At 41.6% G+C, this 22,449-nt stretch overlaps 2 protein-coding genes across 11 annotated transcripts in view; one reads left to right on the top strand and one right to left on the bottom strand.

Moving 5' to 3' along the window:
• Window positions 1–11,561, bottom strand: part of SPATA6L (spermatogenesis associated 6 like) — a 47,662-nt gene extending 36,101 nt beyond the window's left edge. For 2 of the 8 annotated variants that reach the window (XM_042912884.1, XM_042912878.1), the window contains exons 1-4: window positions 11,342–11,561; window positions 6,742–6,879; window positions 4,052–4,100; window positions 628–669 (exon numbers count right to left, since the gene is read on the bottom strand). In XM_042912884.1, coding sequence (XP_042768818.1) covers window positions 628–669; window positions 4,052–4,100; window positions 6,742–6,879; window positions 11,342–11,380 — 268 coding nt within the window. In that variant the 5' untranslated portion in view covers window positions 11,381–11,561. Of the gene's footprint in view, window positions 1–627; window positions 670–4,051; window positions 4,101–6,741; window positions 6,880–10,693; window positions 10,830–11,341 lie in introns of all 8 variants that reach the window. The other 6 variants (XM_042912882.1, XM_042912876.1, XM_042912879.1 and 3 more) reach the window with 6 other exon arrangements.
• Window positions 7,138–10,861, top strand: PLPP6 (phospholipid phosphatase 6). Of its 3 annotated transcripts, none has more exons than XM_042912888.1 (2): window positions 7,138–8,423; window positions 8,866–10,861. In XM_042912888.1, exon 1 carries the CDS (start codon window positions 7,205–7,207, stop codon window positions 8,111–8,113), a length of 909 nt encoding a protein of 302 aa, XP_042768822.1. In that variant the 5' UTR covers window positions 7,138–7,204; the 3' UTR covers window positions 8,114–8,423; window positions 8,866–10,861. The 3 variants fall into 3 exon arrangements, with proteins under 3 accessions (XP_042768822.1, XP_042768820.1, XP_042768821.1); XM_042912886.1 differs by having other exon boundaries at window positions 7,138–8,461; XM_042912887.1 differs by having other exon boundaries at window positions 7,138–8,488.
• Window positions 11,562–22,449: the final 10,888 nt, after the last annotated feature.

Raw genomic sequence — 22,449 nt, 5'->3', positions numbered from 1 at the left:
CTAGTGGTGGCCAGGGCTGTGGGAAGAGGGAATAAAGGGTGACTATTAAGGACTACAGTGGTTTGGTTTTGTTTTTTTTCCAGATAATAAAAAGGTTCTGGAATAAGATGGTGGTGATGTTTGCAGAAATTTGTGAAGATACTTAAACAACTGAGTTGTACACTTGCAATGGAGAGGTTTATAGTATATGAATCAAATATCCAGTTTATGAATCTCAATTTTTAAAAAAAATAGAAATTTAGCTCACGAGTCACACAAAACAAACTGCAGGCTGGACTGGCCTACAGTTTACCAACCCCGTTCTGGCATCTAACACAGAAGATAGTTTTGGGTTCGCCAACAAAGCCAAAGGCAAAAGCTTGAAAAAAACTGAGCCAAGCTTTTCTTATTTGGTGATAATTAAAGTTATGAAAAACTGGAAAGCCAAAGCACCTTTAAGTTATGCTTACTGCCACCAGACCCATAAAGTTACTTCTGTGAGAATTGATAAAATTCAACAGACTGGTCGGGGGGAAAGTGAGTGTTCTAGAAAGCACAACTTGTAAATACCAGTCCCCATTCTGTCGTGCCAAAATCCCTTCAAAATTAAAATAAACTGATTTAGAAATGCATTTATGGGCACATTACCTGGAGATACTAGCTGTATTAATTCAAACCTGGTTAGGAAGCCTAAAATAGAAAAAATGAGAGAGTTTTTCATAATTGCTAAATTCAAAACTGTCATAACATTCCATTTATAATAATAATAATAATAATAATAATAATAATAATAATAATAATGCCATATCAACAAGGATTCAGGTATTTCTGGACCCAGTAATCCAAGGGCATAGAATGGGAGTAACTAAGTCATAAAAATAACATTTTGTGCCCTAAGAAGTATTGATGACATGGATGTAATATTTTGTCTTAAAAACGTATCCATAAATCACTGACATAAAAATCAGATTCTCATTTTAAAAATTCAAAATCCAACTCTTGTCCATCAACCTATACAAGTTTATCTTGCTTAAAACAGTATGCTCTCTGACAATATAAATGAAACATAAAATATAACATTTTTTATACTTCCCGAGCGCAAAGTATATTTACAAATAGTGAGCCCATGTACAAAATCTATAAGGACAAGAGTAAAATTCAAATCTGAAAGTAACTTAAACATAAATGGTATAACAATAAAAAATCAATAAAGATAATTCCCCCAAATTATAGAAGTGAATACATTTTAAAATAGACAATAATGGTGGCAATCATAGACGATTATAGTTACTAATCCATATTATATATTTGAAAGTTGCTAAGAGGGTAGGTCTTAAATGTTCTCACCACAAGAAAGAGATGGCAGTTACATGATGGGATGAGTGTGTTAGCTCATGCTGTGGTAATCATTTTGCAATATCTAAGTGTATCAAATCCACATGTTGTATACCTTACACTTACATAATGTGATATGTCAATTATGTCTCAAAACACCTAGAAGTCTATATACAAGAAAAGTAAAATTCTCCCTCTGCAGACTTATGAAAAGCATGTGGATGTATGAGGACAGAATTTTAAATGCCAAGAAACTGACAGTTAAGGCAGTTTGTAATTTTAGGTTTTCCAAGTAGGACAATGGGAATGTTAAGCCCTCCATTTGTCTCAGGCTCTAAATCCCTTACGTTCAGTGAATTCTCACTATATCCCATGTTCATGGACTGGAAGACTCGATATTGTTCAGATGGAAACATTCCTCAAATTGATCTACAGGTTCAAGGCAACCCCTATCAACATCCTAGTTGGCTCCTTTGCAGAAACAGACAAGCTGATCCTAAAATTCACATGGAAATACAAGAGAATCCAAATAGCAAAAACTGCCTTGGAATGAAGAACTAAGGTGGAGGACTCACATTTCCTGATTTCAAACCTCACAAAGTTACAATAATCAAGACTGTGTGTTACAGGCATAATGATGGATATATGGATCCACAGAATACAATTGAGAATCCAAAAAAAACCCTCATATTTACAGTCAGTTGATTTTCAACAAATGTATCCGGACTATTCAATGGGGGGAAAATACTCTTATCAACAGATGAGACCAGGACAACTGGATACCCAGATGCAAAAGAATGAAGGTGGACCCCTACCTCATGCTATTTACAAAAATAAACTTAACAGGTGTCATAGGCTCAAATGTAAAAGCTAAAACTATAAAACTCTCAGAAGAAAACACAGACATAAATCTTTGTGACTTAAATTAGGTAATGGTTTCTTAGGTATGACATCAAAAGCTCAAGTAAAAAAAGAAAAACGAATAAAACAGAATTCATCAAAATTAAAAATTTTTGTGTTTCAAAGAACACCATCAAGAAAATGAAAAGATAATCCAAAGAATGGAAGAAAGTATCTATCATACATCTGCTATGGGACTTGCATCTATAATATACAAAGAATTCAATATGTTACAAGTTCATAATATATTACAACTCAATAATAAAAAGTCAAATAACCCCATTAAAATATAAGCAAAAGCTCTGAACACACATTTCTCCAAATAACATATACAAACAACCAGTCAGCACATGAAAAAATGCTCAAAATCATCAAAACCACAATGAGATTTCACTCATACCCACAAGAATGGCCACCGATCAACAGGACAAGTAACAAGGGTTGACCAGGATGTGGAGAAATGGATCCCTCACGCATTGCTGGTGGAATGTAAAATGGTACAGTTGCTTTGGTGAAGTTTCTCCAAAAATTAAAAAGAATTACCATACAACCCAACACTTCCACTCTGAGGTATAGACCCAAGAGAAATGGAAACACATGTCCACAAAAACACTTGTACACAAATATTCACAGCAACGTTGTTCATCATAGCCCAAACATGAAGAAAACCCAAATGTCCCTCAACCACTAAATGAATAAACAAAATGTGGCACAGCCATACCATGGAACGCTACTTCGCCACAGAAAGAAATGAAATACTGACACATGCTGTAGCAAAGATGAATCTTGAAAACATGCTAAGTGAAAGAAGCCAGTCACAAAGGACCACATATTATATAACTCCATTTATATGAAATATCCAGCATAAGCAAATCTATAGAGACAGAAATATTGGTTAGCAGTGCCCTAGGGCTAGGAGTGATAAGGAAGAATGGGTTTAGGGTTTCTTTCTATGGTGATAAAAATACCCTAAAATTAATTATGGTGATGGTTGCAAACTGGTACAGCCACTCTGGAAAAGAGTATGGAGTTTACTCAAAAACTTAAAAATAGAACTACCCTACGACCCAGCAATTGCACTACGAGGTATTTATCCAAGGGATACAAGTATGCTGTTTCGAAGGGGCACATGCACCCCCGTGTTTATAGCAGCGCTATCGACAATAGCCAAAGTATGGAAATAGGCCAAATGTCCATTGATGGATGAGTGGATCAAAAAGAATGAAATCTTGCATTTGCAACCACGTGGATGGAACTGGAGGGTATGATGCTAAATGAAATTAGTCAGAGAAAGACAAGTATCATATGAGTACTTTAAGATACAAAACAGATGAACATAAGGGAATGGAAGCAAAAATATTATAAAAAACAGGAAGGGGGACAAAACGTTAGAAACTCTTAAATATGGAGAACAAACAGAGGGTTGCTGGAGGGGTTGTGGGGGGGGATGGGCTAAATGGGTTAGGGGCACTAAGGAATCTATTCCTGAAATCATTGTTGCACTATATGCTAACGAACTTAGATGTAAATTTAAATATTAATTAATTAATTAATTTTTAAAAATTATGATGGTCACATAACTGTATGAAGATACAAAAACCATTTAATTATAATATATAAACAAACAGAAGTGTACCATCAAATAAATCCCATCGCTATCTAGAAAAGGGTTTGTAATAGAATCAAAACCATGATTCAAATTTGACACAGACTCTTGAATATAAGTATGGATCAAAATGGAAATATCACAATACAGAATTAGAATACAGAATTTTATATCTGCACACACAATAACATACACCCAATAGTTGTTCTGCTTTGTTTTAAGAGCACTTACTTTCTAAAATTTCTGCTACAGCCCCAGGATCTATTGCATTTTCAAATACCTGCAGGAAAAAAAAAAAATGGTGAAAATAAATTTTCAAAGATTAATATATGCTTATAGAAACTGTAGGTTTTATCTTTCCAAACAATTAACACATGTCAATTCCAGCCATACAGTATTTTAAAATTCAACAGGAGTATCTTTAACGTGTATGCGGCTAAAAGTTCAACAAATGACTATAGAATGAGAATAAACACAATACCAAGTACAAGGAAAATCTGAGTTAGCTGACTCTACCCCATGCTCAAAATGTCATCAACTTGACCTAGTCTTATAGTTTGTGGCTAAAAGCACATCTGGCATCAACCTCAAAGAGTCTTGCTTGAATACCTAGAAAAACATTCTGCATACCACGGACACTCATTAAGTGATGTTAACTGAATAAACGACTCTAACAATCGGTTGTGCTAAACAGGAACCTCAGCACAAATTCTATGTGCAACACAAAAGAAAACCTACGCACCCTCCTACAGAACAAGATAACTAGAGAGAGGGAGAGCCTCATAAGTTTAAAGTATATCATGAAGCACAAGACAAACGTTGTGATATCTGCCTAGCCAATGCCAAATCTGCTTATTTTGTCCTTGAGCTAAAAGGGTCTGGGACAGGACTGAAATTGAAAGCACACCACGTCCGTCTCCCTAAACTCTGGAAGCCTGCATGAAACCAAAGTTTTCACCAGAGTTTGGTTTCAGGCATTAATGTTCTGATGTAAATGGTATTTAAACGTAAGCATGGTTAAAATCTGCTCTTGATCTAAAGCCAGGTCTGCTTTAACTACAAAAGTGGAGGCTATCCCCTGCAATCCGTTTTTGCCTTCCTGACCTAGATGTATCAGGGCAAATGTGGGTGAGGGTTTTTTTTCCCCCTAAAATATTTCAGTAATGGCATCCCTTCACTTCATCCATGTTTAAGGATTTTCTCAAGTATGACTCTGGGGGGTAAATGATCAACATGAACTGTTCAAACACAATGTCTCATACGTTCGTTATGAACAGTTGATTTATCCAATTGCTTTAGGGTGTTCAATTCTGGGTTACACAGAAGGTCCAGAGACGAGAAAATGATTTTGATACTTGCTGCACGCATTTGCAGCTGGAGAACAGAACAAATCCAAGAACACTAGAGCCGAATGGAGAAAGCTGGAATATGAACCCAAACTGCTCACACATGAGGGCAGTATTTCAGATTTTTAAAGAACCACATTTTATAAAAAGAAAAATGGCCCATGATACATGTTTGACCAGCAACCTTAAATGCACAGTTTTGCAAGAGAGCAGGAGAGGCATCTAGAGTATGTGTGAGTCTCTCCTTCCTTTTCTACACATCAGGGATGTTGGACTTGATGACCTCCAAGTTCATTTACAGAATTATCATTCTGTGCTTCTTTGACTTTGTACCCTTGGGTTTCTTATAAAAAGATTTCTAAAGTCTTCTACAGAAGCAAACTTGATAAAAAGGAAATTCTTAGGGGAAAACATAGACTGGATTTTCACCACTCACTTCCTACCACTACTAGTATCTAGTAGAAGGAGGTTGCTTTCGATTCTGACTGTATGTCCCAAGGTAATAGCCATTTATTCTTCTCCTCTCTTATCTAACCAGTTTGGTAGACTCTGTTTAAATAAACAAGCTGTAATGTACAAAAATATTATCTACAGCCCTAGCCTGTTGGAAAACCAACCCTCATCTCATCGCCCATTCTCAGTTCAAAACATGTCATTTTCTGGGCAGCACCATCCAGACCTTTAAAAGTGATAGGCTCCATGCTTCCGATTCTGTGTCTCCCTCTCTCTCTGATCCTCCCCCCATTCATGCTCTGTCTCAAAAATAAATAAACATTAAAAAAAAAATTGAAGATAAAAGTGATAGGCTACACCCTGGAGCCCTTCCCGGATTTGTCCCCTCTCCCAAAGAAGCAGCTCAGTGATATCATTTTGAAGGGAAATCATTAGACTCATCAAGGTTAAAACTGATTTCACCTCCAAATTCCAAAACAAAAACTTCAAAGGACCGCCAATGAGTCACAGTAATGAACTTCATATTCTAAATTGAGGCGGGAAGCAGGTTGATAAATGTTCTATTAATATCATGTTCCTATTCGTAGGAATGAAACCTAGTCTTTATCACTGTAGCTAAATAAACCAGGTATGGTCTAAGAATACTCAGTAAATCTGAAGAGGCCTGTTTTGTTACAGGATTTCAGGTACAGGGTTTTACTAATTTGAATCTAGTTTTTGTTTTTTGTTTTTTTTCATTATTTCTCTGAGTCTACCAATTTGTTTCTAAGGTCCATAATTCACTGATAATCCCTGTCATGAATGTAACGCAACTGCCTCTAACACCTCCAGGAACTTTGAGAAAATGCTCTCTCTGCTCCAGTTAGAAAAATGCCATGGGAGTTCCAAGAATAGAAAACATCGACCAGGGTATTTAGCACTAGGTTGACAGCACTTGGCTCAGACCTACAATGTAAAAGCTATTCCTCCAACTACGGTGTGCTGAGGCCGCTTCAAGTCATTTTTTAAAGAAAATGTACCAAGTAACTTTTTAAGAACCGCGTTCTTTATAGGAACCATTAGAGGATCTTCAGACAGCAACATCTACATTTCTCCGTTTAGCAATGAGAAAGTCAAGATCACCTTTTCAAACCTCAGGCTCTGCTGAATCATAATAGGGAACACAGAGGGAAAGCAGTCTGTCTCCAGGTACTGGTTCAGGAGGTACACCCCAAGGTACACATCTTGCTTGTCGGGAAGGAACACCCCTGGACAAGAAATCTTAAAAACAAAGAAGAAGAGAGTAGAGAACAGGGCTTGGTTCGTTTCGTGTTTCAAGTGGAGCTGCGTTCCCTAGGCTCGCACGGACGCGGTGGAATTCGCCGCCCCGCCATCTCCCACACCTCCGCCTTCCTTGCCCCGTCCCCCCCTTCCCCAAGTGGAAACGCCAGTCTCCTCCCACGTCTCCGCCAGGTGTCACAATCGTCCTCTCGCCGGCCCTTCTCCCCGCCCCCGCGGGGATGGCAATGCGGAAGCGGAAGAGGCTGCAGGGCCGGGAGCCGCTCGCTAGGCCGGTCGGGTCCTGGGGTCCGGGCCCCCCGCCGCGATGCCGAGCCCCCGCAGGAACGTGGACGCACGCCCGCTGGCCGCCTCCGCCTCGAGCAGCAGCAGCGGCCCCGGCAGCCCGGCCCACGGCGGCGGCGGCGGCGGCGGCGGCGGCGGCGGCGGCGGCGGCAGGTTCGAGTTCCAGTCCCTGCTCAGCAGCCGCGCGCCGGGCTTGGACCCCACCTGCACTCGGCTCCGCGCGTCCGAGAGCCCGGTGCACCGCCGCGGCTCCTTCCCCCTGGCCGGGGCGGGCCCCTCGCAGGCGCCCCCGGCCCCGCTCCCCGAGGAGGACCGCATGGACCTGAACCCGTCGTTCCTGGGCATCGCTCTGCGCTCCCTGCTGGCCATCGACCTGTGGCTGTCCAAGAAGCTGGGAGTGTGCGCCGGGGAGAGCTCGTCCTGGGGTAGCATGCGGCCCCTTATGAAGCTGCTGGAGATCTCGGGCCACGGCATCCCCTGGCTGCTGGGGACCCTCTACTGCCTATCCAGGAGCGACAGCTGGGCCGGGCGCGAGGTGCTCATGAACCTGCTCTTTGCCCTGTTGTTGGACCTGCTGCTGGTGGCCCTGATCAAGGGGCTGGTCCGCAGGCGCCGCCCGGCCCACAACCAGATGGACATGTTCGTCACCCTCTCGGTAGACAAATACTCCTTCCCCTCGGGCCACGCCACCAGGGCCGCCCTGGTGTCCCGGTTCATCCTGAACCACTTGGTGCTGGCCATTCCGCTGAGGGTGCTCGTGGTACTATGGGCCTTCATCTTGGGCCTCTCCAGGGTCATGCTGGGGCGGCACAATGTCACCGACGTGGCTTTTGGCTTTTTTCTGGGCTACACGCAGTACAGCATCGTGGACTATTGCTGGCTTTCACCGCACAATGCCCCGGTCCTCTTCCTACTGTGGAGCCAACAGTGACACCATCTCATTCATCATGACACCAGGAGATCTGAAGGTTTCCACATGCGACCATGCTGACAAAAACCAGCCGCACTCCTGCTCGGCCCTCTAAGGACATTTCAGGCTTCCTTTGAAATTTCAGGTGTCATTCCATCTTGATGGCTTGCTAGGCCGGAGAATGTGCTGGCCATTGGACCACAGCCATATTATGGAAAGCAAAAAAAAAAAAAAAAAAAAAAAAAAACCCAAACCTCTCTATTACAACAACTCTCTATTTATTCAACAATTGTTTGTATCTCCAGAACAACTGCAAAGAAAACAAGCTGGGGTGATTATAATACTGCTGTTTTTTAAAAGTTGACATCGGTAAATTTTGTGTTTTGTAGTTATCCTGTAAGTCAACGTATCACCTGTAAAGTGAACTTGGGGGAAAAAAGCAAAACATGGTCTGCATTCTGTAAATGTACATGCAGATGAGCCACCTACTAAGCCTGGTTCTTCTCCTGAGGTAGACTGTAGACAGTAGTTTAAGAGTCTAAAGCATGGGTTTTTCTCGCTGATTCCCTGAAAATCTGTTGCCACAGTGTCTTCTTAATCCCGATTTTCTTGATAAGCTTATTTTGTTTATTGTCTCTTCCCTCTTTGTGGATTGGGTAGCGAGAAGAGAGATTATAGTATATATCTTTCTTTCCTTTCCTCTACCTTCTCAAAAATTCTTTAAATAGATATATATCTCCCAGTACTCTCTCATGTTATCTTTTTGCATTCAGAGAACAAGCCAAGAACTTCCTTAAGAAGCAGCACTTAATGTAGATATGGGCATATCTACAGTGCCAGTGGAGAAAGACTGGGACCATGACCAAATGTGTGATTCTATTGACAACAAATAGCGTGGCATGACAGAGGGCAGAAATGCCCATTGAGGACGTCAGGAACTAAGAGTCTGGGGGTGAGCTTACCACATGTGATGGCAGGGGGCCAGTATGGCAGGAGGTGGGACTGTGCTGCCCACTATCTCTACTGACAAAGAATGATGCTTCTCTACGTAGGTAATAAAATAGGAAAATGACTTGATTCTTTGCAGTGCAAGGGCATAAGCTTTCTCATATGTACCACAGGGATGACCCTGTATACTACGGTTTTTCGTACAGAATCCCATTTCCCTGTGCACAGCACACTTTAGGTAACAGTATTCAACTTGAAACTCATCAGGGGAACCCACTGCTATACCAGGCTCAAGGTATAACTAACTCCTAAATTTGCCTTTATGGTGACCTTTACATTTAGATCGGTTTATCCATGGTGCCTCCCCAAATCACAAGACCAAAGACCACCAAACGCAGGATGGACTATGCTCATTATTCTTTGACCAGGAAAGACCACAAAACGGGATGTGCTTTAAATGCTCCCTGAAAGTCCTCCCTGAAAAATGAGAACCTTTAAATTACCCGTGGAACCGGTGTTTTCAGAGAATGAGGAATTATTTTGACATTTATAAATTGAAAGGATTATGGCCTTTGATCTGCCACATAGAGGTGAACACTAGAATCTGGAGAATAGCGTGACAAGTAGGTTCTGATTGGGTGGAAGTGTGAACCTCCTGAGCGTGAGAGGCACACTGAAAGAGGAACTCCTCAAAGTAAAATAAAGTCATTTGCATCCCCACAACATCTTCCGACGTGGACTACCTCTTCTCTCGCTGAATCAGCCCAACTGTAAAGCTCTAAGTGGTCTGCTTAATTGTTTAACCTTAGAGAGATCTTTGTTTTAATCCAGCAATATTCGGGCCAGCTATTTTTGGAAGCAATGACATTTATTGCCTTTGCAGTGTTCACAAGTCTGAATATTGGGGGCTCAACACTAGGCTTCTCTTCTGGTCCCTGGAATCCCACATCTTAGTTGTCCAGACCTGACTTTGCAGGCTTTTAAAGCACAGATCAATTCAGCTGATGTTTCTGAAGCACTCTAAGTACTGTAGACTAGAAAACTGATTTTACTGTAATCGTGCACTGAGGAATGCTTTTTAAAACTTAAAATAAAATAAACCAATAATGTTTGAATGGAGCGAGATGCAAACTGGTTTAATCTTTGCCTTGATGAGCAGGAAGACTGATTTATCACTCAGCTCCTCAAGAATTCCTTCCTCTTACTGCAGAATTTTGAGACTTGGCATTTGATGGAGCACAACTGATAGAGTCTGGTCCTATTTGCTGTTAGCAAAATGGGACAAATCCAGGAAATTTTTATCTTTCAGAACTGCATGTCTGATGAAAGCACAGCACGTGTCACTTGTACGGAGGCTGACAGATCTTCCATGGCCCTAACCCGTCGGCATTTCGCTTGTACTCACGGCCAGTAGAGACGCCCCTACAGCTGACAGGCAAAGCTGTATGACAGTCTGTCACCAACTACAGATGGAAGGATTGGAAAATATAAGCTGAATTAAAAGAAATGCCTGATCCCAAACAGGAGCAATGCAGTCACTCTGCCACAAGCACCTCACTTGAGCAGGATTCAGTGGACAATCATAAAACAAGTGTTGGTTGATTGACTTCCCTTTTGGAATTAGCAAGCCAGAGCCATCTCTAGGGGAAATACCTTAGAATATATTCAATTGGTTCATAGAGGTGGCAAATTATCAGGAAGTCATTGGGCTTTATGGAATTAAACTCTTCCCTTGTTATTTAAAGGAGGGTGTTGTTGTTTTCTTTTAATTCTTTCACAAATCTTTATCCTGGAAAAAAATAAAATTCTTCTTGGACTTAATGCAAGGCTATTATTAATTTTTTTTTTTTTTTTTAATTTCAGAGAGTGCACTCGAGTAGGGGAGAGGGGTAGAGGGAGAAAGAGAATCTGAAGCAGGCTCCTCGCTGAGCACAGAGCCTATGAGGGACTCCATCCCATGACCCTGGGATCATGACCTCGGTGGAAATCAAAAGTCAGACACAACCAACTGAGCCACCCAGGCGCCCCCATTATTTTAAAGTAACAGAAAAATTTAGGATAAAGCTAACAAGTCGTTGGGGCGGGGGGAGTTGGAAGGGGTTGGGCTGAAATTAAGAGTTAAGAAATCAGGAAAGACCAATGTAGAGGATCTTAAGGACTGAGAGGTATGATCTGTCCCAAAGACAATGATGTGTGTGGTGAGGTGGGTAGGAGGTGGTGAAAATGATCAAGACCATTTAGGAACCCTGGGCAGAGAGTGTGATTTGGGGCAAGGAATGGAGGTCGGTCGACTTCTCTTACCGCCCGGATCTGGAGTTCCACCACCACCTCCAGAGGCATGGTCCCCTGTGTGGGCGAAAAGCACTGGAATGAAAAGATCCTTTTGTGCTCAGCCCTGGGCCAATTTTTCTTGGTTTGGCTCAATCCCTAGGGCAAAGGTTCCCAGCAGCTTCCCCAGGCCCTTTATCCCCTGGTCTCGCCATCCGTCCCCCCGCCCTCCGCCCCAGCTCAGGTCCCTCCCACCGGGATGGGTCTCACACTGCGCGAGCTGGAGCCAAGGCTTCCAGAAGGCGGAAGCGTCGCGTTGCCATGAACGCTCAAACTCGCAACCTTCCACCTGGAACGCGCCAGCGAGGCTCTGCGCAGGCGTGCGCGCCCCCGGCTGCCCCACTGGGAGCGCGGCGCGCGCCCGAAGTGGGCTTCCCAGGCTGTGCGCAGGCGGGAGAGCCCCAGCAGGTGCAGGCTTGGCGGCTGGATCCTGAGCTGCTGAAAAAGCTCCAGTTTCCCTTCCCCCAACCCTCTCCATCACCTCTCTTTATGGCCCCCATTGCTATGTTAAAATGTTCACAGAGTCCATTCTGAAAGGGGAATATGATCATGAGCTCCGTTATCATTTAAGTGCTACCCGCTTTTAGTAGCTGTAAGACCGCCAAGCCCCAGAATTTCTTTAACAGTTCAATTAATATAATAGCCTGTCCCTAAAGGTACTCTCTTGCTTACGAAATGTTATGTCCTTATGTTTGGTTTGGAAAACATGGCCCCCTTCAATAACAAGAAATTAACATGTTGCTTATTGGAAATACAAGGATAATTCCGAAAGAGATTTAAACGTTTGGTTTCCACGTTAGCCACAGTAGAAATATTTGTCAGTCTCTCTTTTCTGGCGTCTACTTAACCGGGAGCAAGCAGGGAGTTACATTATCTCCCAGTGGGTAGTTACGGTGGTTGCCAAAGGCAGGGCCACACTGTAAAAACCATCAGAGGGGACAGGCAGAGAAAAAGTTTTTCACCAGTACGGGAAATTGCTTTTTGTCCATTCACTGTATTTAACAGACAAAAAGACAGGAAAGGAGGCGGGAGTGACTGCTTCTAGCCAATCTGAAAAATCTGGGAGGGCCAGTGCTGTCTCTGGAAAGAAATCTTAAATTGTGATGAGTCATTTATTACTAAACTTTTGGAGATTTATGCCACTGCAGAAATCCAAGTGCACAAAGATGTTCTGTGACAAGAATTAGGCATTCTTTGGGAACCGGAGTTCCTTTCCCAGGAACAGAAAGACTCAGTATGATGAAGGAAGGTATATTATGTCCTTATCCAATCTTTGTTGCTCTGTCTGTCTGCATACCGAGAGAAACACAGGTGCGTGCTTGGCCCCCTGCAACATCCGGAGAACTGATTTGTTGACTCACGACAGCGTGCCGGCACCCAGACCAGAGCGGGGATATACAGGATATACAGGAACATATGCAGGGATATACAGGGACATGAACTGTGTTGACCCTCACAGGTGAGTTACCACCACCAATGCTAAGTCATCATGGAGAGTAACAACCAAAACAGATGAATAAATAAGATGGATAGATGAATAAGTGAGATGAAATAAATAGATGAATAAATGAGTGGGCAGGGACACAATGGAAGGGAGGAATCGATCTTTCTTGAGAACGTGCAAAGTGCTAGGCACATTGCATATGCTAATTCATTTCATCTCCACATTAACTCTTGGAGGAAGAGATTCTCCGTTTGACAGATGCAGGATCTGAGACCAAACAGCCTTTTCCCCAAGGTCACACGGCTAAAGGGAAACAGCCACACTTGAATCCAGGTGTGCCCTACCACATCACTGCCCCTGTGGCATAGAAATCCTATTGATTTCTACAGACACACTGCCCCATCCTGTGTTCTTCCTAGTCTTAATCGGACTCTCCTTGCTTGGCTCCTAGAATACAGCCCTTTTCTGGTTTCCCTTCAACTCTCTGGCCACTCTTTCTCTCTGTTCATCTTCCTCTACCTGGCTATACAGTGTTTCCAGGTCCTTTCCTTTACATAATCTGTGCCTTTTACCTAGGGTGGCATACAATATAGGTATGGATAAAAACATGTATGCAGATTTACATATCACACCCAGGCCTCCTGATGAGGAGGAATCTCACTACTTTTATATTTATATTTATATTTATATTTATATTTATATTTATATTTATATCTCCTCTTTGTAGCAGCTGCCACAATAGCAGTTTCACATTTGTTCCTGTGATTGTTATTTTTCTCTATAAACTACGCGCTTTGCCTGGCTAAGAGTTTGTATTCGAAATACCTAGCTTAGCAGATGCTCAATAAATAGCTTTGAAGCGATGTTAAATGCAGAGCTGATCAAGGCAGTCTGTAGGGTTCAACGTACGTGGGAAAGGGGGTTCCCACTTGTTGGAGGAGGTCATCAAGAGGACGTGACCACTGGTTGACCCACAGGCGGGACCAAGGCAACTGGAAGTTCTGCACCCCCCCCACCTCCACTGTGCTTGGAATGTACATTCTACCCACCATTCCCTCAGTGGGAGTTATTTCAAGAACACAGGCCTTGAGAGAGCAAAATGCTGTTGAGACCATCTGGATCGTAAATGTGTCTGAATCCAGTTCTAGCTTCTAAATAAACTTCTAGTTTCTGGTGGGTGGGTGCAGATATCTACTCATCTGGTGGCCGCCTAAGACAAACCTCCTGTGTAAGTTCCCTTGCTTATTAAAACTGCCACCTACTCATCTTGAGTGGCCTGCCTCTTCCTTCAGTCTCTCACTGTCCTCCACAACTAGGAGCCAATTTCAGATATCACCCAGGGAAGCTCTGAGTTTGGGAACCAACACCACATCAGGGCAGACTAAATGGCACTTTGTAGCTAGCACTTTTTTTTTAAATTTTTCTTTATTTTTGAAAGCGGGATGGGTGGGGAGGTACAGTGAGAGCAGGGGAGGGGCAGAAAGAGAGGGAGACACAGAATCTGAAGCAGGCTCCCGGCTCTGAGCTGCCAGTACAGAACCCGACCTGGGGCTCGAACTCATGAACTGCGAGATCATGTCCTGAACCAAAGTTGAACTGTGAGATCATAACCGATTGAGTCACCCAAGTGCCTCCTTTGTAAGCTAGCACTTTGCAGGTTCTCAATTAAGATTGATTCCTCCCTTTTATTATGCTAGCTACTTCTGCTACTCTGCCGTGGAGGCTTACCAACTGAGTTGATAAGGAATATTTATACTCTGTTAATTTTCCCCACCGTGGTCACCTGAGCTACCATGGAGATGTAGAAGTTTCTATCATACATAGTGCCTTTGGCCCATCTTGCAGAGTAGTTCATCATCGAGACTGCCACCTTGGTGGCAGAAAACAAATCCCACTGAACAACTTCTATTCCCACAGTGTTTCTGCACTGCAGGCTGGTCAACAGTGATATCAGCACTGCAGAAATAACACATCAGCACATCCTGCTCACATCCTGGCCACTGCAAAAAAACAAAAAACAAAAAAAAACAGGCACATGTCCCAAATGGGAAATTTCCAAAGAGTTAATTAGCAAAGAACAAAGGTGTAACAGTCAGACAATTATGGTTGCGAATTTTCCATTTAACTAAACACATGAATCTAAATCGTTTACACTAAATTGTAAACATTCCTCAAATAACGTAGAAAGGAATAGTCATATGGAGAAGGGAACTATGTATAAAAAAAGAAGGCTCTAATCTTATGGATGTTGGTAGGAGTGTAAATATATATTATGCATTACTTTTCTACAGCTATTGTAACAAATAACCACAAACTTAATGACTTAAAACAAGACAAATTTATTATTTGTTATTATTAGTTTCGTGGGTCAGAAATCCAACACAGATCTCACAGGGCTAAAAGCAAAGCTAAAAAAGCAGGGCTGCGTTCCTTGCCTTTTTCGTTTCCTTGTTTTTCCAGCTTCTGGGGTCACCTGCATTCGTTGGCTCCTAGCTCCCATCCTCCATCTTCAAAGCCAGCAAATTTGAGCTAATCCTTCCCACACTGCCACCTCTCTGGTTCTCTCCTCCACTTTTAGGCATCTTTGTGATGACTCTGGGCCCATCCAGATAACCCAGAATAATTTTCCTATCTTTTTTTTCATGTTAATTTATTTATTTTGAGAGAGAGAGAGAGACAGAGCATGAGCAGGGGAGGGGCAGAGGGAGAGAGAGAGAGAGAGAGAGAGAGAGAGAATCCCAAGTAGGCTCCATGCTGTTAGCACAGAGCCTGATGAACAGCTCAGTCCCACAAACCATGAGATCATGACCTGAGCCAAAATCAAGGGCCAGATGCTCAACCAGCTGAGCCACCCAGAGGCCCCGATAATTTCCCTATTTTAAGATCTTGATTAGCAACCTTAATTCCATCTGTAATGTTAATTCCCATTTGCCATGGAAAGTAACATATTCATAGGTTCCAGGAAATAAGATGTGGATATCTTTGGGGACTATTATTCTGCCTACCATGTATAACCTCTCTGGAGAGCAGTTTGTTAATGTCTATCAAAATTTTTCATTCAACTCAGCAATTCTACTGCTAGGAATGGGTGTGTATGGATATACTTCCACACATACACAAAAATACATGCTGCAGCATTATTTGCAGTTTTAAAAAAAAGATACTGGGAGTGCCTGGGTGGCTCAATTGGTTGAGCATCCAACTCTTGATTTCAGCTCAGGGCATGATCCCAGGGTCGTGAGATCAAGCCCTGAATGGGGCTCCATGCTGAGCATGAAGCCTGCTTAAGATTCTCTCTGTCTCTGTCTCTGTCTCTGCCTCTCTCTGTCTCTCTCGATCCCTGTACCCCTTTCCCCCACTCATACTCTCTCTAAAATAAAAAATAGTAATAAAAAAAGATACTGGAAACCACTTAAATGTTCATTAAGTAGGGTCAGGTTCAATCAATTATGCTTAAGCCTCAAGTTGGAATATTATGCAGCATGGAAAAAGTATGAATCTGAGATGCACATCTCAGCAATAAATCCTCTCGAAAATATAGGACTAAGGGGGCAAAAAGCATTGAACAAAAAATGTGTGGACTATGCTGCCTTTTGGAAGAGACAGGGCATATGATATGTATATACAGGCTTAGAATATTCCTAAAAGGATATGCTAGAAACACCTAATAGTGGATGTCTCTAGGGAGGGGACCTAGAGGAGAGAGAGAGAGAGAGAAAAGGAACTTCCTTTTCACTGAATATCCTTAGGTATTTTTTGAACATTTTTGCCAAGTATTTGCAGTATCTAATCCAAAAAGAAAACAAATTAAAACAGGTAGAAAACATAAAATAATAAAAAAGCTAAATGTGGCTAAATTAGGAGGACCAGGAACTGGATTCTTCAGCTCTTTGGGCTGTATCATATATACCGCATGCTATGGAAACATCCATGCAAGCGTGGTTGCTCTTCAGCTTCCAGTGCAGGATGTCTTATCTGGCGATCCCTGGCTGTCTCAGGGGTCCTACAACTCCTGGAATAATAGGCAACTTTTCCTTCATGTGCATATGTGCATTTTTCTGGGAAGACAGGCTGTCGTTTTTCTGAGTCAATCTGGAAGGGATAGAGTTAGTCAAACCAGGTTTTAGAATTACTGTCCCGCCCTCCAACCTGCCGTCAGTTCCTAGCACAGCAAAAAGAAGGGCCACCCGGCTTATCTGACAAAAGCAGCAAGTAAGGAAAAGGGGGCTCTTCTCTCCAGAACATTCATGCCCACTTATTAGAGCAAAGTGTCTCTCCAAGGGCAGCTGTATTCAATAACAAGTGAAAAAGACTTCCAAAGTCCTGTTCTGGGACATTAGTTTATGTGGACTCAGATCCATTTGCTAGGCCTACATTCTTTTGATACAGTGAGTTATTCATTAGCAAATGTGAATAACACTAGCAGATTGAGTTTCCAAAGTGAGTTGTTCATTAGCATTTGTGAGAAATGCCTGAAAAGCAGAAGAAAAAACAAAAACATCCAAGTATATGAAACAATCTGGATTATTTCAGCAAAGGTGCATTTTCAAATCACTGATTTTTTTTTTTAAAGCACAGACCCAGTCTCGAGACCCAAGAAATAATTGCTTTATATCTGCCTTCTCCAAAATCTTTCTCTGAAATGTCAACAATTTAGTTTTCTTACATACAGACGAGAAAAGTTTATCTTTCTAACTTTTACTCTGAATGTGTAACAGAGCTCAATGAACTGTGCTGGGCCCTTTCCTCATTTCTCATCAACTGCACAAAGATGAAGTTTATATTTTTTAAAAAGTTAATGAATGCACTAATTAATCTTAACGTCACTGAAAGTGACATCATGTGTCCCTATGTGATTGTAGAAACCACCCTATGCCAAGAAAGTTGATGTTGAATCTCATCAAGCCACTAGAGCTGCACTAATAAGATAGCCATATATAGCTATTTATGTTTAAATTAACTAAAACTAAATAAAACTTAAAATTCAGTTCCTCACTCACACTAGTCACATGTAAAGTGCCCAATAGCCACATGTGGCTAGTGGCTACTGTATTGGACAAGGCAAGTAGGATATTTCCATCATCACAGAAACTTCTATTGAACAGTGTTGCTCTAGAGCTAACTTGACTTATTAAAGGAAATATGGTGGATACATCTGGAACGTAGGACATTCTACAGGACAACTGATCCAATTAGTCTACAACAAGTCAATGACATTGAAGAAGAAAAAAAGGAAAGAGTCAGGGGAAATGCTCTAGATTAAAAAATACTCCAGAAATCTGACAATCAAATGTAATACGTGGCCTTCATTGGGGCCTTGATTCAAACAAACCAACTTAAAGAGAATATTTGAGACTATTAGGAAAATTTGATTATGGTGTGGGCATCGGATGATACCAAGCAATTAATTTTGACAGGTATGGTAACATCTTTGTGTTTATGTAAGGCAAATTTCAACATTGTTTAGAGATGCATATTAAAGTATGTCGTAGCAGGGGTGTCTGGTTGGCTCAGTCAGTTAAGGGTTGGACTTCAGCTGAGGTCATGATCTCGTGGTTCGTGAGTTCAAGCCCTGCATCAGGCTCTGTGCTGACAGCGCAGAGCCTGGAGCCTGTTTCAGATTCTGTGCCTCCCTCTCTCTGCCCCTCCCCCCACTCGTGCTCTGTCTCTCTCGCTCTCAAAAATAAATCTTAAACAAATTAATAAAGTATGTACTAGTAAAATGATCGATGTCTAAGATTTTATTTTCAAATACTCCAGCAAATGAAAAAAAGGAATGGATACAGCAAATGTAGCAAAATTTTCACAACTGTTAATCTGGGTGATGGATATATAGTGGTTATCATAATTCTATATTTTTGTGTATAAAAATATTCATAATAACAATTTAAAAATATTTAATATACACTTAAATAAGAAAAGCAATCACATCCTTATGTGAGCTTCCTTCTGTCCTAAAATAACTCGTCAAGAGGATTCTTAGTGGCATCACAATGAAATGCCCTACAGTAGAACTCGTACATACACTTAAAGAGATAACAGGGTGGATCCATTTCCCTCAAATGCAGATAAGAAAATCATCGAGGTGTATAATACTTTCCAAATGATTCAGAGAGAAATCCACTTAAAGAAAAAAGCAGCACTGTATTACCAGAATAGCAGCCTTTGCGTAAATATACAAAACAGGAACTGGCAATTTGAGTATTTCTTTAAGTGCCCATACTTCTCCAGAATTTCCCCAAGTATCAGGAAAGCTTTCAAGGAAGGAATTAAATTGCAACTGCACAGCTTTTAACAATCTTGAAGTCATTTGGGATCTGAACTCACACATGGGATCTATTTCACAAACTTTATTAGAGTTTATGAGTCAGACTCATATGTTACTCTTTGGCTTCTACTTTGATTCACTGGCTTTTGTAGGCTCAGTACTTATTTAATACCACACAAACTCTTCCACAAGGACTGCCGTTGGGCATTCTGGACTACACAGTCCATATCCTTCCATTTTAAAGTAATTTCTTTTCAAGAAAAAGTAATTTGCTCCTCTGAGTTTCAGCTGACTAGTTCTATGTCCGTGGGGGCAGTAGACTAATTATGACCCAAAGCAGTTTCCAAGGAATTATATTTATTATCCAATATAAGAAAGTAGAAAAGAGTTTGATTTAGTTCCAAGACTTGTAAAATGTATCCACTGAACCTGGGCACGGGATTTAGGCCCCAAAGTCAGCAATGGCTAAGATGATGTCATTATATCCACCCCTTCTTCTCCTACCAAAATATACCTCTTTTCATTCCTTTTCACCCTCTTCTGTCTTTATCTAGTCCTACACCTTTCCTCTTATCCTTGTTTCCATTCATTCATTCCTCATGCATCTATCGACACATATGTATTGAATACCTACTGTATGCTAGGTACGGTTCTGGACAATGGAGGTACGAGGGTGAACAAGAAACAATCTATGCCTTTGTGGGCTTTATATTCTGGTGGGAGAAGACATATAATAAATAAGTGAACCTAAGATAATAACGGGGTGATAGATACTAGGAAGGAATTTGGGAGTTGGGGGTGAAAGAGAAGGTCATAGGTTAGAGAGGGAATAAGAACCTAATTTAGACCCAGTGGACAGATCGGCCTCTCTAAGGGCATGACATTTGATCTACGATCTAAAAAAATAAGCATGACCACTAGCCGGACTTTTAAGTACCAGAGAAAAAATATCCCAGTGCTGGGAGCAACAAATGTAAAGGGCCATGAGTCAGGGAGGGGATGGATATGTTTGAGAAACTGAAAGGAGGCCAATGAACATACTAAGAGAGATCTGGGCGGGGGGCAGAGGGGGTTAAGAAGTGACACCGAAGAGGTAGCCGGCATTAGATTACATGGGAACTCAAAGTTATAGCAGACAATGTGGCTACCTAATAGTCATAAGCCCTCTTCCTTGCTACTGGAGCACCGGTTTTGCTTGGGTGGCAATGCATCTAGCTCTGGGGAATGAATCATTTATTTAACCAGTTCGGGACAATGAGCTATAAGGGGAAGTCACTGGAAGCTTCTGAGAAATATATTTTTTTAATTTTAATGTTTGTATTTATTTTTGAGACAGAGAGAGACAGAGCACGAGCAGGGGAGGGGCAGAGAGAGAGGGAGACACAGAATCTGAAGCCGGCTCCAGGCTCTGAGCTGTCAGCACAGAGCCCGACGCGGGGCTCGAACTCACAGACCGTGAGATCATAACCTGAGCCGAAGTCCGACGCTTAACCGACTGAGCCACCCAGGCACTCCTGAGAAACATTTTTATGTCTCATAGTAGAGCCACAAGTAAGTAAAGCTGTTTGCCTCCTCCCTCTTCCTGCTTTGGCTGTTGTTGTGTTTCGATGTGACATAGAGAGCTGTGGCAGCCATCCTGCCACCATGACAGGCCTGGGGATGAGGGTCAACAGACTTAGGATGGTGGAAAAGAATAGAAAGAACTGGAGTCCTTGATGACATCGCCAAACTGCTAAACCAATCCTGAGAACACCCATCTTCATCCTTTTTCGCTAAAGAGAAAATAACTTTCCTTATGGTTTAAGTTTCCATTAGCTGGGGTTTCTGTTTCTGGGGTTGAAAGCATTTAAATGATAGAGCGGGGGTGTGACACGATCTGATTTATATACACGTATTTTTAAATCTCTTCGGCAACCGTGTGAAGAGATTTGTAAGGAGCAAAAATGGAACAGAGGCATGAAAGACTAGAGTACTAGTAGCGTGTAGTAATTCTGAGGAAGGATCCTGGTGTCCTGAGCTAGGGAGGAAGCATTACAGCCGGAGAGTAGACAGATTCCAGATGTGTTTGAGGGTAAAAATAACAAGATTCGCTGTTGGTTCAGAAATGGGAGGTGAAAGAGAGGGGGTGAATGAAAGCCACCCTCTTTTGAAGTTGGTGGTGCTGCTGCTTATTGATATGGAGAAGATAGGAAGAAGTTTGGGGAAGGAATGGAATCAAGAGAGGTTTTTTTTAGGGAAATGTTAAATTTAAGATGTGCATTCAAAGGGAGATGTCAAGTCAGCAAGTAGACAAATGAGTCTGAAATACTGAGGTTAGGTCAGGGCTTGAATTTCAATTAGTGAGTTGTCAATACACAGATGTTATTTAAAGCCACGGGAACAGACAAGATCCTCCCCACTGGCCAAAAATTGAAGAACTTTAAAATTAGAGGTCATTTAGAAGGGGAAGAGACTGCCAAAGAGCCTGAGAAGTAGTGAGACAGGTAAGAGGAAAACCAATATTGAGCTTACTTTAAGCCAGGCACTGCTCAAAGCACTTTGTGCCTTCATGGAAACAAAGAGAATTTCTTCCTCCTTGTTTTCTCCTGTGGCTTTTCCTAACCCAAAAGGTTTAGGCACACTGCTTCTCAAATTTTATTTGTAATTATTAAGGTATACGCACTGAAAAATATTCAAACAGCTTAACACAGGAATGCTAAAAATGAAAAGCGAAGAAACTCAGAAACTTTCCTCCCCAGCCTGATCCACCATTAACAATTCTTGTTTACCCTTCAGGAATTTTCTAGTATATGTGCTGCCAAAGCAAGCACTACCCTCCAGGAATTTTCTATACACACGCACACAAATTGGATCCTTCTCTTGAAAGGTAGATGTAGATATACACACAAATATATATACATACATACATATATATATATACATATATATATATACATATATATATACATATATGTATACATACATACATATATATACATATATGTATATATATATACATATATATATAATACTGCAATTTTTTAAATTCATCACATTTTGGAGATTTCCTGTATCAGCACGTATATATCTACGTTTTAAAGACTGATAATATCGCGTTGTATCCATATACCATAATTTATTTAGGCTCCTCTATTGATGGGCAATTAGATTGTTTCCTGTTTTTTTTCTTGCCACACACACACACACACACACACACACACGGAATGTTGCAATAAACATCTTTATAGACAAATCATTGGATATTGGTACAAAAACAACAGTTGGGAGAATTCCCTGGTAGTGAAATTGCTGATTCAAAGCCCTTTAGTCACTGACATTGTCAAATTACTCTCTCCAAAAAGGTTACAGAAATCACATTCTCTTTGGACA

Source organism: Panthera leo, chromosome D4 (genome assembly GCF_018350215.1).
Source record: "Panthera leo isolate Ple1 chromosome D4, P.leo_Ple1_pat1.1, whole genome shotgun sequence".
Classification (NCBI taxonomy): Eukaryota; Metazoa; Chordata; class Mammalia; order Carnivora; family Felidae; genus Panthera; species Panthera leo.
The sequence above is the reverse complement of the archived record's forward strand: the minus strand, read 5'-3'. Positions and strand labels throughout refer to the sequence as shown.

What these genes read in the sequence shown, in the direction of transcription:
- PLPP6 (XM_042912888.1), top strand. Translation starts at nt 7,205, where the DNA reads ATGCCGAGCCCCCGCAGGAACGTGGACGCACGCCCGCTGGCCGCCTCC.